Here is a 15,344-nt window from a genome sequence, read left to right as displayed (position 1 = left end):
AAAATAATCAGATTGTAAAGAGTATGGAACTGCAGATCTTACTCAATTTTTATACAACCATCCAGATTTTTGCAATGCAAAAAACTTCCAACACTGTGAAATAAAGTTTTTAAGTTGACAGATTAAGTCCCAAAGGATCAAATGATAACTAGTGAGGTTCTGGAGAAGGGATTTTTGATCCCTGTTGTCTGCCCTACACCTGCCTTTTACATTAAATGAATATGGAATAAAATGAAAATAGAATTTCCAGAGGCAGGCAGTGAGTCCTGACAGTACTGACAAGCTCCAGACAGGCATCATTGACACGGTGTGAACTGCCATGAATGCTCAGAGGAAAGGACCCTGCACATTCTTGGACTTCTTGCTACTGTGCTTAGATAATCTGCAGAGCAATTTTCAAATAACTGGGTTTTAAAAAAAACGTGTTTTGCAGAGCCTTTCTCAGAAGTAGTCAGATTCAAATTCTCATTGGATTTAATTTGGCCTGAGATGTTTGACTTCAGGACTGGAAGTGTCAGCAACATAAACTTACTGGGCTCTTCATTACAGTGTAAAAAAGACCCTTGATTTCTACTGTTTCCAGTGAGAACTGAGGATACATGGCAGCTATCAAAATGCTGGTTTTGAATGGAGATTAGAACAAGGTGCTACTTCAGACTTCTGTATGTTAGATGTGTGAATCATTAAACACAATCAGAAAAAAAAAATTGATCTACCGCAATGTTTCATATCCTGTTGCTAGCTCAGGGTGTCAGTGTAACCAGAACTTTAAGTTAAAAAGATTTCATGTTTGCTTATGATTATGGATATTTAAGTGCCTGGTAAAACTTACAAATGACAAAACCAGATTTGAGTTGAATGTTTTGAGCCAAACTATTGGATTCTTACATTGGATAGTTTAGATCCAAACTATGTGGCTATTGAAATTGATGATTTCATTCTATTCAGCTTTGTTTTAATGACGACAATGATTGATACCCAGAAAATTTGGAATGTTATTTAAGAATAAAATTTCTTTTAAATTATAAATAATGCAAGAGTATGTTCTTTAATTTTATACCTGCTGCAGTTTGCTCATCACTTTTATGACAATGCATATCCATTTTTCTTTTAAATTGAAAATGAATCCCACAAAAACTATCAATAATATTAAGAAATAATTCTCCTTTGCAAGATTTGGGTGACATGACTGAACAGACAAATGTACTTTCTATAGATAATTAAAATGAAAGCAAAACTTCCTCTTCCGCATGTAAAATAAGATACAACAAAGAGCTAACCAAGGTACTATTAACAAATCATTACCAAATAGCACTTAATGTTATTCTGTTTAGCATTTAAAACAGATTTATAAAACATTAATGAATTTTCTCAAGCTTATTGGAAATGTCTTTCATTAGAAGTTGATGAGAATATATCCTTATGGCTGCTTTAAAAAAGTTCTGCAGAAGCTGAATTTACTTTCAGAAGCAAACTTCAGAGCTATGTGTTTAATATAACTATTGTTTGAAAAGAAAATAAAACAAAAACAAATCCACCACTACTGAGTCTTTAGTTAGAAATGTGTGATTCCTTTTCCCACTTGTACATTTATATTCAACGCCGATGCTGAAATTGCTCTGAGGACGTAATCTAAGGCACACCATATTGGGTCTCAGACTATTTACATAAAAATAACACATACTTTAAAAGGTAAAAATAGCTATTTGCTTCAGTTGTTTGTACATGGCAAACTCCTGTACATAAACAAAGCTTATTTTCTCTGAATGTTTGTCAACTGGAATTTAACACCATACGTGAGGAAACTTCTAAGGAAGCTGCAGGAACTGAGAAATAAGTGAGTACAGCTGCGTTAACAAACCAAAGTAGAATAAATCCAGGTGGTGAATTCACCGTCTCTGGAGGTTTTTAAGATGAGACTGGATGTGGCACTTAGTGCCATGGTCTAGTAACCACGGTAGGGTTGGACTCAATGATCTTTTGGCCTTTTCCAACCTGATTGATTCTATGATTCCATGAAAAGCTTCCATAAAGCAGGGGTAAAAGGAATCAGTAAAATCAGGACATAATAAACCTACACATTACTTTCTAATTTCCTGCAGAACTACCATTATAAGATATATAACAAATACCACATTGTCAATTCATATTTTTATATCTAAAAAGGCATATGTGCTAAAATCTTTATTCAGCACTGGCTTCATTTAAGTCCTCTCAGAACGAGCATATGTGCTAAAATCTTTATTCAGCATTGGCTTCATTTAAGTCCTCTCAGAATGTCAATCTGCCTCAGTGTACAGTTATATTTTACATTTGACATCTTTCTTTGGTACAACCCTTTTCTGCTCACTCTTACACGTAATCATGGAGTTTCAGTAGCACAAAGTAAGCCATGAAAATCCTGAGAAAAATCATGCTTGGAAAAACCCCCGAATTTTTCCATAGACCTATCATATGACTGTTCAATAGCTCACCACTTACTGATAGGATTACTAGTTACGATGGCTCTGATTCAGTTTTATGGGAATGGCCAGGCAGACCTTAATGCTGAAAATACCTGAAGATGCCCTCAGAAAGTGAAAAGAACACTCACTCTTTCTACAAAAGGAAAAGAAAATAAGATCTTGTATTCAGCTGCAGAGCATCTACTGCAGTGTCTGAGTAGGATGACATACGTAGATTTTTCATCTGGGATGATTGTGTTTCAGATAATTGCTGCTTCCTCACAGTGTTTTTTTTGTGATTATTTAAAAGTGCAAAACCTTGTTCTAATTATCAAATAGCCTTACAGAGACTAATAACCTGTGACATTGATCACAGATTCTTGACATGAGGAAGAAATAACATTCAAAATGCAAACCCAGCTGACTGGTACATGGAACAGGTTGGATGATAATACTTCTAGTAACACAATTATATATTATTATTAGGAATATTAATTAATAGTAGTAATACAATGTTATTGTAATCATTACTTCTAGTAAAAAACAGAACTGCAAAATTCCACACTTCTGCAGCAAAAACCCAAATGTTCCCAAAGACAAAGATGAACCAGACTTCGCTTTCATAACAGCATTTTCCTACCAACAAAAGTAGACAGGAACATTTCATACTGGACTGCTCAAAGCCAAAAAGAAGATGGCAGAAGAGGCAAGTGCATTATTTATACTCCGAGTTTGTTCAATAGAAATATAACCCAGTGCCATCCTGCCAAAGGAAAAAAAAATGTTTTCATAATTTCTTGTTTGGGTTGTTTTTTGGCTTTGTTTTTGTGGTTTGCTTTTTTATAGTGGTCTCCCAATAAAACAACATTCTGTTTATATATTTACATATATGTATGTATTTTTCACAGACATCTGGGAAGGTAAAGAAGTCAGAGCTGTGTTGTGCACAGTTCTGTGCCTTTAGAATATGCTTCAAGACATGAAGGCCATCCCCCTGTGACAACATATTCTTGTACAGAATACAACAAACCTTTATCACACAGCTAGTTTGATGAAACATCACTTGTTGCCAACACATCAGCTTAACCCTCCTAAAGATGCCTCTGTGCCACATTATTCTTTCCTAAATTCAGTACTGTCAAGAATATCAGCCTTGTGCGGCAAACTCCAGATCCTAGAGACATGGGATCTGCTATTAGTGTTTTCACAGATAATTATCGAAGTATCGACACCAGAATGTTAAGAAGGTTATTTTCTTCTACTGGAAATCTTGTGCTAGTGCTGTGGAAAAGTTGATTCCACTCGGCAGTTGGTCTTAATGCAAGTGCTAATGTGCATAAAAAGAGCTGTTAAAGCAGCTACAAAAGGTTAATCAATGAAACCCTTATTCTTGAGGGCATATAATGTAATGTTCCACTATTTTAAATCTGCGAAAGAAAACAAAATGGATTTTTTGCATTTTAAAAGAACAGGTCCTTCAAATGTTGTACATGCATACATTTATTGGAAAAGACATAAGGGAAGTCATGTCTCTAAACATGCTTTTCTTTAGCAAGTAAATATTCTACAAAGGATATGTGTAGAATTTTCAGTATTTGTCCCCAATAAACCCTTTTCATAAATTCCTGGTTAGTGCAAAAATAAACTATGTGTTTTATAGTGGCTGCTTCGCAGTAAGAGAATTGAGATTTTTTTTTCCCCGCTATCAAACATATAAACTTAATGAGTAAGCTTTTTAAAGACAATATTGTCTGCCATTTGGCTTACAGAAAGCAAAGGACTGTTTCACCTCAGTGCTCATGTGATGCTGCTTCAGCAACATTTGGAAATGAAAAGAAGCAATGTGCAAAAATGCCTGAAGGGACTCACCATCTTTTATAAGACCAAAGCAAAGGCAGAGGTAGCAACATAGAGCTAGAAAATGGTTTTCTTCCTCAAGTCTGTTTTTGCAGCTAAGAGTAACCACTTCTGTCAGCTAAGCTGAAAAAAATAGAAATAGACAATGCAGACTGTGCCTGATGCCATTTCAAGGAAGCACTTTGATAGAAATTCCTTTTAGTTCTATCAATGTCAGTAGAAAATGCCAAAGTGCCAAAATCCACATCACAGTTGTGTATGACTGTACTAATAAAAAAAAAACAGTAAGGGCCAAGCTGACTTAGAAGAGTTGCCTTGCTTATGTAAAAAATGGAAATCATCCTTTGGACTAGATGCTATTCTGTGTCATTGATGCAAACCTAGAGGTCAGCAGAAGCACTATGAATTTGCAATGTCATGACTGAAAACAGAATCTCTCCTCTAGCACTTAAGTTTTATGCAGCATAAAATATGTATGGATGCTTGACAACTTTTTCTTTCATTATATACAAAAGTGACTTTCTTTTCATTCTAAAATAACACTGTCAAACCAGGAGGGACTGACAGAAACCTGTCACAGATAATAATCTATTTTCCCAGGTACCTGAAGAGCAATGAAACAGAAAATATTGAGTGCCAGTTCCAAGCACATAAATTAAAGTTCCATGTCTGTAATTAGGTCATGCTTCCCCTCCGCCCCTTTTTTGAAACCATAACAATAACTCTTTTCCTGTTCCAGCAAGGTTTTATGCCCACCAAAGTTCTTTTCTAAATCAAGAAACTTTGAGCAAACAAAGTTGTGGCAGGTCACATTTCCAAATGTGAGAAATTTCCTTTTTCAGTCTACCTCTGTAATCCACCTTCTAGTCTGTACTCAACTTGGTTTCCTGCTTCTGAAACAACACAGGCTGTGTCTCTGCCATCTTTGTAACCAGGCCCAAGGAATGATCCATATTGCCCTGGACAGTTCACCCAACACAGCTCACATTTGCAGTGCTCATGGCTGGTCCCTAGAAATCTAAAAATAGATTTATCTTCATAAAGTGGTGAATAATAAGAGTACCTCACGCCCTGTGATATTTTCACTTTTTAAGCAATGACATCCAAAATACGTTGTGTGTACAGAATGTGAGGAAGGGCTGGAAAGGAAGAAGCGTGAGAGTCTGTAATGGAACAGAATCTTGCAAGGAAGTATTGGAGGAGAAGCCAGACAGACAAAGAGCTGTTTTGTCCATACTGCCTATTGTAATAGGCTCTAGACCACTCTAACCACTTAACTATTCCTGGATCTCAGTGCTGTGAACTTCCTGCATATCATAGCTGGCAAATTAGCTGAGAAAACAGTCTGATACATGGCTATATGCACAACAGCACATATACATATGTACAGTGGCTATAATGTATACTATCAATTAAAAAAGGAATGCATTCTTTTTACTCTCTACTACTCGATTTACTCAGCAATTTACAGAATATTGTAATCGCCAGGCTAAATAGGCCATAGCAATATATCTTTAAGTTATTATAGATGATTAATCATATGCTGGGTTATCATGAGATGTGCTTTGTCAACTACTTTTCTTTGAAAAGTGAAAGTGAAAAACAGATCTCAGATTTCCTTTTTTTTTTTTGGTAGTTTGCAGTAAAAATTAAATCTGATAGAAAGTGAACTAAAGAGCTAACACAGCATGAAGTCCAATCTCATTTCTCAAGTAATACTAGCATCTACAGAAATGTTTAGAGGAAACACCACATCCTGTCATTAAGAGCAAAATGGGCTTTTACAAAATTAGGAAGTTTAAGCAAAAGGTGAACGAAGGTATTCATGTTGCTGCTGAAGGAACTGGCTGATACTATTGTGCTGTTACCATCATGTTGCCATCTATGACAAAACCTGTTCAGCATAGGTGTGTGAGTCCTGGAAATGGGTTTTCTAAAAGAACCACCTTTATGGAAGAGGAGGCAGAGAAGACAAACTAGCATATTGTGGAAAATAACATATTATTTCAGATATCCAGTCTTTCAGATATTAGAAAACATTCCTTTCATTTCCCTTTACGTTATATGAATATTCAGTGGTGTCCTGGGCATACTGCTGTCAGATTGTGCATAAACACAACAAATACAACTCCTGTCTCTATTGCACCCTTTTGTTTAGTTATTTATTACTAATCAGAAAGGAAATAATAATAATGGGATCACATTCATCTCAATCAAGCACATGTAAGTCCTGGAAGACTTTAAAAGACAAACAATAGTGTATTTTGTAAGGTCCTTTCCAACATCACCATCTTACTGATCCAAGAGGTAATGCTGGTTTCAACTAAGCATCCTTGTCTTGCCAAACCAGTCTTTAAAGACATATCTCTTCATGCTATTTTGTATTGAACAAAAATATACAGACAGAGGTTCCACTGGAGTAAAAATCTGTGTTAAGGTAAGCGTAAAGTATTGGACACCTCAGTGTTAAGGAGCTTACCATTCATTCATCAAAGTCAAAATAAAAATTTTCACTGATTTTACTAGAATCAGACTGGCAATAACTGATGTGGGTGCAGTGAGGAAAGGCAATAGGGAAAGCAACTAAAATTGGTTGCAATTCCTGTCAAACTTATTGAATTAAAAAAACAATTAGAAGGGTAATTTTCCAACGAGTTCTGTCCAGCTCTACTCACATAGATTACACTCTTTTTAGCAGCGAGTTAAAATTATCATTTTACTACAGAGTATTGCACTTCTTTTGCACGAAGGAAATTCTGTACAACACAGTGACTGCTTAAACAGTAGTTGTGAGAAGCCTTATTTCATCTATCACCACTAAAATAGACAATGACTTGCAAAGGTCCCTTCTAACTCTGTTCTACAGTCCAGAGAAAATGAGGCCAAAACAAATAAACTGAACTTCAGCCTCCTGTATAAATTTAGGAAGCCTGTCAAGAAGAACACACTACTTTCTCGATTCTCAGGTTCCTCCATGCTTGCAAGTGGCCAGCACAACCAACAGAGATACATTAGTCTTGGGGAAATGAAAATGGTACCATCTATGTTTTAGAATATATAGCTTGTGCTTGGTAGGCTACTCTCCAGTGAAAATCAGTGACTGATGAAAGAGAATTCACAAAAACCTGAGCTAAACTCATCAGTCTTTCTAGACAAAAGAGTCTTCAATTAAGAACTCTATTTCTTGCTCTGATTGGTTTGGGGGTACTCTATCAAGATGCCAAACCAGACTACAAGAAAAACATGCACTAGAAATAATGACTACTACAAGCATGTCTGTGTCTCAGTTCTGAGGAATTCAAAACCACAAGTACCTACTCATGAAGCTGCATTCACTGCTTAAGGTCAATAGCAAAAAATAAACATACAGAGATAAACAGAGAGAAAACTGCTGTGGAGAATGCAATTTTCTAATATTCAGACTCTTCTGATGCTAAGTCATCATGCTGTCTTTCATGGACAGAATTTCTTTCTCTTACCTTGATCATGCTGACAAGTGCCTCGCGGGTATCTGCCTCCACTTACTAACATTCAGTGTATAACCTAGTATCAGTAATATGAGAAAGACCTGGTGGGAAATGCAGTCTTCCCACCAGAAGTGCACTTTTGCTCTGTTTATACACATTCCCTATTTAAGCCTACATTTAGCAACCGAGGCAAAAATACTTCTCGATTCCCACATAAAGTGCCTCTGGGAATTGTCACTGGAAGACTACCACTTTGGATCTGTCAGAGAGAGACATTTTATTACCTGAAGGATGCTATCTTAACCTAAGGTCTAAAATATAAATGAACTGCAATTCTGATGACTTGAGATCTAGCAGAAAGACAGAATGGTGGAAAGCTTCCCAGAGATTCCACAGGGAGAAGTTAGATTTATTTAATGCAGATAAATATGACAAAAAGTTATTCATATCCCAAGAAGAAAAAAAAAGGCACTTGAAGTTAAAGGCAGAAGATTTTAGACACTGAAAATTTCACTGTTAAGATATTATGGGACAAAGCAGATTATGCCCTTTTTCAATGACTTATCTTTTGTACTGTGGGGTAAAATCCAAGGGATCTTCATAGACCCTTTAGTATTGAAGTGGAGCAGAGAATGTTTATATATGAAAGGTCAAAGCTGCATATGAAAAGACAAGTGAGAAAGTAAACAGAGGATGAATCAAGAGGTTATTTTAGAATCTGCGACCATGAAAATGTCTCAAGAGGCAGAGAAGTTCTATTCTATATTGAAACAGGGATTTGGGGGTTGCTTTAAAAAACCAAAACATTATAAAGCCATTAGATGATTCCTCAGGAGTGCTATTTTGAATGTTATTATTGTTTCTTTGAGCGAAGCAATATTCTCTGTGTTTCTTAATGGGTTACCAATTTTTCTCCATGGCAAAAGCTTCAGAAAAGTTTGGTTTCATTAGGAAGGAATTTGGGTTAAATTCCTGAAGCAGGTAGATAAATTAAGTGGAAGAAAAGGAGGCAATTAGGACAGAGGCTGTGGCTTATCCCTGCACTGAAAAGTATTTGCATGTGGCTTTGGAAAATCTTCAGAAACACTTTTATAGGCAAGAAAAATTTGGGAGCACGACATTTTTCAGTTGATGATTTTTCTGGGCTCAAGAAAGAAGGAATTATCTTGTTAAAGCTAATAAATAAACACAACTTCATAAGCAACTTATTCTCACAAATATTGAATAGGTTATTAGGGTAAAGAGGTAGTATGTACTAAAACTAAATGACTTTTATACTGCAGCAGAATATCAGAATCTTTTAGTTTGCAAAATTATATTGGAAACCTGCTTTTAAAAAATTCTAAAACCAAGAACACTTTTATCTTCCATCTTCACAGCCCAGCATTGTTTCCGTAAACCCAGGAATTTCTAGGAAATTTTGCCTGAATTACATGATGTCAAAAGCAGAATTTAGTCCAAAAGTATATGGAGCAGTAAAGATAAATCTTTTGATTGTTTTCTGAGATTTTTTTCCTATCATTAATCCCTATACTGGGACATACACAATTGTGAAGACATTAATCACAGTCTATACTGGGACATACACAATTGTGAAGCCATGAATCACAGGTTACTCTGTAGAGAACAAGTCAATAGGATGTTTAACTCTTGATTTATACACAAGCTTTAAGTATTTCACCTGTGTAATTCTGCACAGTCAGTAGCTTATTTTTTCTAATTAAATCTTTATTTCAGCTCTCGGTGGTTCTGATTTTCCTTTTACTAACAGCAAGTTTATTAATATAACTCTCATCAATCAAGTGGTGGTAGTGCCTTAATGAGATTGATGCCAGAAAAAGCTAAATCAAACCCATTGACTTTGTACAACAATTTTACCAGACTGTTCACAGCTGAACAGTGCTTACTGGATGCTTAAGAGAATACTGGGCAGGGCAGGGCATGGCAGGAATTTCTTACTGTTTAGAGACCTGTTTTGAAGGTAAAATTGGCAAGATCAAGAGGAAAAAAAAAGAAAATAATTTGCTCAGTATGTAAAATCAGGCAGTAAGTTGAACTTATAGTTAGACTAACCATCTTTACCCTTTTCATATGTATGACAAACTGAAAGTTCAACTGCATAATAACTGAAAATATTCATTACACTCAGCATTTTGTTATGGCCACCGGAGTGTACACCTTATTGACATAGTAAAAAATTTATTACTACTTTTTACCAGCTGTTTCTTCTCTCTATCATACACCAATCTGAAGCTCAGGACAGGTCATGGACTAGTCGTTTGGCCACTGTTAAACAACTTGCAGACAGGTCAAGGAAAAACTTGAGATTCTGGCTTGCCAGGTCAGCACAAAAGTTAGTTGCTTTCTACTTGTGACAAAAGTACTAGACTGCAGTACATGTAATCATTCCTGATTCTTTTCAGCACATACAAAATAAATATGAAATTTCCAAAATACATATAGATTTAACTGCTTTGATCAGATGCATAGAGTTGAGGCTGCGGTTTGAAAATGCTTGAAGGCTGACATTAAAAGCTGCTAAAGTAAACAAGTCAGTAAATTATGAAGTGTACAGAATAAGGACTAAGAGACTTTAACTTCCTCCTGGGAAAATATGTTATTACAGGTGACAGGCATAAGTGCAGCAAAGCTATGAGACACAAAACACACCTGTATCTAGTATGTGGTTTTATTTAGTCTAATTCTTTGTGATAACCAGGCTGTGTTCATCCCAGCAGACAGAAGTCTATTTATACCCTATAGAATTATTCATATACTGCATACAGTTACATAGAAGGCTGCACACTTGACTACAGAAAATTCTGCTTTGTCAGCTGTTAAAAAAAATCTGTGGAAAAAGTGTGCCTCTTACGTCTATAGGACCACAACAGTCAGAAATCTTTGTGCCAAAGGCAGAACATTTTTACTTCCACTAAGCCCAGGAGGTTTATATGATGACATTTGTTAATTCGCTGCACAAGAAGGGGAAAAGAAACTTGCTGTGATATTTGTCATACAGCAGCAGCATTCCTTCTGCAGCCTTCCCTGACAGATGTCATATTTTGCTTTCCTATGGTCACACACACAATTCATTTCACAGGCACTAAAATGCTTGTTTTAACAAAATCAGCAAAAAGTTTTAAAATAAATTAAAGCTTTCCCAGCTATGCAAATCTAAAAAGTCTGTACAAATAATTATGGTATAAATGATTTGGTATTTTCTTGAGAGCTTCATAATTATTGTGAAATAATAGGAGCAGCCTAACTATTATCCTACTCTCAAGAATGTGGTACACTCCCTTTTTTTGCAGAGAAAATTGCAAGACAAATGGCAGGGAGAACAAAAGAAGCAATGCTACCTTGTAGATAAGGGCTGATGCATTTTCTGGGACTCTTGACAGAATATCTTTATCTTCATTTGAATCTAGCAAATTGCAAGACAAATGGCAGGGAGAAAAAAAAGAAGCATATCTTTATCTTCATTTGAATCTAACAACTGTTTCAATATTCTTGTATCTCTTACTCCATGAAACATACAATAAATGATTTAATATGGTTGCAATATAAACCTTAAATTTTGTAGAACCATTGTTCCAGTTTTTAGGTGCATGATGCTTTTAAACAACACCAATAAATATGATACCAAATTAAAAAAACCGATCCACATTTACCTGATGATATGTCTATCCGGTTCTTCTTCACTTGGGTGACATTGATATGGACGCTGACTTTGCCCTCATTTATGTCAATCTCAACATTCCCCAGGTCATCTGCAAAGTTGCTGAAGACAAGGAGTCCATTTGGGTTCCAGGTTCGGAAAAGGAAACTGACCGAAAACAGATCCTGGCTTGGACGACCAGGAACCTCAAGGTAACTGGTGGCATTGAAAAAGACAGGCACTGTATGTGGCTCCACACAAGAAAAACTTAAATTTCCCTAGGTAAAACACACACAAAAAAAGCAAAAAACATAATGGTAAGATTTCACTAAAATCATAGCTACCCCTAGAGAAGTATTCCTGATTTCATTCAACCTAGAGATTACAATGCATGTTGCATATAAAAATGTGCTACTAATATTTTCAATACTATTACTATTATAATGTTGTTGCTAATGTCTCTGTTTTGTCTGGCATTGGCCCCATTATATTTTGTACTGTACATACACAATCTAAAAGGCACTCTTTGCCCTGAAGAGTTGTAGTCGAACTAAGAATAAGCTGAGACGAAAGCAATAATATTTCTAGTTCAAAGAAAAAGAAATGAATCACAGATAACCTTGGGTTTGTCAATGGTCACAAAAGAAAGCTATAACAGATCAGTAATTATGAAAATGAGCACAGCTTGCCAAATACCCTTACATCAATGTGTCAATCCATACAATACATGAGGCTGGGAAAGAAGGATGCATAGTACCTCATGAAGAGCCAGTCTCTCTGTTGTGTTTTCTACTGGATAATAATAGATAAGCTAATATTTCATTTCATGAAGGGGAAGGCTTTGGAGTAGCAGAACATGAACAAAGCCTAATATTTGCAGTCAGTAAATAATTCTGTCTGTAAAAGAAACTACAATTTTCACACTGTGAAAATATACTCTTCAGGAAATTGACAAAAATGCAGTCAATTTTATTGATTTTCAAGGCTTTAAAATGTATCTGCTAACAAGACTAGAATTAGGGATGTGAATTTTTCACTCTGGTTCTCATGTAATTTCTTACAAAAGAAATGGTAGGCTGTATTACTGTTGCTTTTCCCTAGAAATCATAAATACTTTGTATCAGTCTGTTCAGAATTGACTTTTTAATGTATGAATGCAAATATAACAAAAACATTTCCTCTGCTAAAGAATTCATATGACATAAAGCAAAGTGGATCCTGTCCTATGGTAAGCTTTTCTGATGCACTGTAGCATGTGGATATTATGTAGCAACTTGAGTTCTGTTTGTGAAGGAAGATTTTTACCTGATGAAGTATGGAAATTATTACTATGATTCATTTGTACATTCAAAAATATTAATATTTGAACAACATTTTTGGAGGTACATAGATGTGTAGAGGTGAGGTCCACCTAAGCACTGCTCAGAATCTCAATAGCAGTCAGTCATCATCTTTACTGCATAACTTTCTAAATTCTGTATTACTGACTCTCTGATATAAGCTCTTGGGTCATATTTTTGCATTCATAGTGTATAAATGCATCTGAAAGCTTATCTTTAAGGAAGATAGAGAATTTGTTAGCAGCATAGGAACTCAGTGTCTGAAAAGGTGTGGGAGGAAAAACCTAGGCAAAATTTTTTATGAAGTAATTATTTTTAATTGGAGATAGGCTAGATGATGTCAACAAATATGTTTTAGCACTTATTTTCCTATATCCAAGCCTATCACTTTTTAAAAGAGCATTACATCAGAAAACACCTTATCTGGGTCATAGCAAAACACAACCTGTGTGGAAGATTCAGCTTCTTGTATAGTATAACAATAATTAGATAAAACAAGTAGAGAAAGATTTTAAATAAATGATGAGAGAAACACCTACTTTATAAAGGCAAAAGACTTCCTCTCTAAGTTGCTTGAGTATTTTGGTGTAGGGTTTTGGTTTGGTTTTTTGTTTTGGGGATTTGGGGGGATGTTCAAAATTTACTTAGATATTTTAATTTGAAGTTTTCAGCCAACTAAGAATTAACTCAAAATAGTTACCTCATTTGTGTTAATATGAACAATTCCAAGTGTGCTAGAGAATACTTTTGGTTAAACTACAAATTTTACATGCAGAAAAAAAAAGGTGTAAAGTGTCTGAAAACCTTATGTAACCCATGGTTACCATTCTCAGTGTAATGGTAATCCTATGGAATAGAAACAAGTTCTGTTAATATTTAAGGCAGTCCTGTATAGACAGAGAACACAACAGCATTTCATATGAGCTGACATTGCATGATTCAGTCACAGAAACCAATTAAGTAGAGCTCAGAGAGCATTCTGTTAGACGTTTTATGAGGTTTTTTTGCTGCCTTGTTACTGAGAGGAACTAAAAATTTCCTCATTACAGGAAGGCTTTTATATTCAGTTGAAACTTTCCTGTCATCCTGATGCTTTAGATACTTGCATGTATAACGCTTATTAGTGTTAATGGCAGTGAATGCATTCAAATCCTTTTTCACACCATTGAATGCATTTCCCATGAACAGCCTAGCTGCATAAAAAAATTCTTGAGGAAGTAACACATAACTCTAATTTCTCTGCTAGTTAGCATTTTCCCTACTGAGGTATTCAGATTAATCTGAACTGGACTATCAATTCCCTCTATGACTGTAGTTCACAAGATGATGACTCTTTTAAGTACTGCCCTTCTTATACAGATTTCTCACTAGGTCTAGGTCAAGAGTTTGAGTTAATCTGCTGCTTGTCTCTTTAATACCCTCTGCATTCTTCAAAGAGAATGAGATCTTTTTCTGTACATTCAGAGTGACTTGCAGAATAATTCTCTGGGCAATGACATCTGGAAGTCAAATACATACTGTGCATTTATATTGAAATTGTTGGTCTTACCAGAGAATTTATTATCCTACATTGATAGAGAAAAGGTAAAAACAACTCAATTTGTGTTGCTTGAGCTTTGTATCATGATCTTCAATCTGTATGGCAAATTAAATTAATATAACTTTTAGTTAGTCACTGCCATCTCTTGTTTGCAACCTTGGTCAGGAGAAAAGCATTCTCTGTCACAGCTGTCCTTTTCTCCATGATGCTCCCTCTTGACTTACTTATGAAAACAAATCAGGCTCCACCAATAAGAACAATAACTGCTCAAAGCCATTCTTCTGTCTTGTTCCTCCCACAGAGCTGCTGTCATTCTAAATATCACAAAGATTCACAAACTTTTTTTTTTCGCTTATTCTTAGCCTCTAAATCTAAAACAAATCTGTTACTAAAGTCAGTGTTGGACTTTGTTATAAATTTTAAATATTCTTAATTTGCTTATGTTCAGCCTCATTACATTTTGTTACTCTTGCCTTTTTAGATAATATGCTCTTCAGGGCAGGGTATGCCTACTGTGATGGGTTTGTAAAGAACCTCCTATGATGGAGCTTTGATCCTCATTGGATTGCTTAAATGCCATCATCATAAACATGCTTAACAACAACAGTAGTTTCAACCAAGTCCAGTTCTCATACTAAATCAGGCTAAAAACTAGGAGAAAAAAACCTTTCTGAAAAAACCAACCCCACGAAAATCCTTGCTGATTTAGTTAGAGTAAAATCGATTTTTCTTTTGAAGAGCTGAAGCAGTTTAAGTAAATCTACTGAAAACAAAGGACACTTCTATTTTTATAGCCATTCTCAGAATCGAAATCAACAGAACCATCAACTTAAACTAGCATGACATAACATCTTGATGCAGCACTTATACTGTCAAAGCTTCCTATGAGGATTTTACTTTCATATTACAGGTAACAGAATTTTAAAAGCAAAGCAACAAACAAATAAAACCAATAAAGATGAGTTTTCAGAGTTTTTATAGGTCTGCGAGCTATGCCACACTTCTGAAAGGATTGTATAGAGCAGGATTGCACTACAG

General features: G+C 35.4%; 1 protein-coding gene across 1 annotated transcript in view; it reads right to left on the bottom strand.

The window, feature by feature from the left end:
- Nucleotides 1-11,439: 11,439 nt before the first annotated feature.
- LOC103802715 (contactin-associated protein-like 2) overlaps nucleotides 11,440-15,344 on the bottom strand; it is a gene marked incomplete at both ends in the record, with an annotated part of 11,141 nt that continues 7,236 nt past the window's right edge. The window contains one exon of the mRNA XM_009075233.1: nucleotides 11,440-11,704. Coding sequence (XP_009073481.1) covers nucleotides 11,440-11,704 — 265 coding nt within the window. The remainder of the gene's footprint in view (nucleotides 11,705-15,344) is intronic.

Source organism: Acanthisitta chloris, unplaced genomic scaffold (assembly GCF_000695815.1).
Source record: "Acanthisitta chloris isolate BGI_N310 unplaced genomic scaffold, ASM69581v1 scaffold6435, whole genome shotgun sequence".
Taxonomy (NCBI): domain Eukaryota; kingdom Metazoa; phylum Chordata; class Aves; order Passeriformes; family Acanthisittidae; genus Acanthisitta; species Acanthisitta chloris.
The sequence above is the reverse complement of the archived record's forward strand: the minus strand, read 5'-3'. Positions and strand labels throughout refer to the sequence as shown.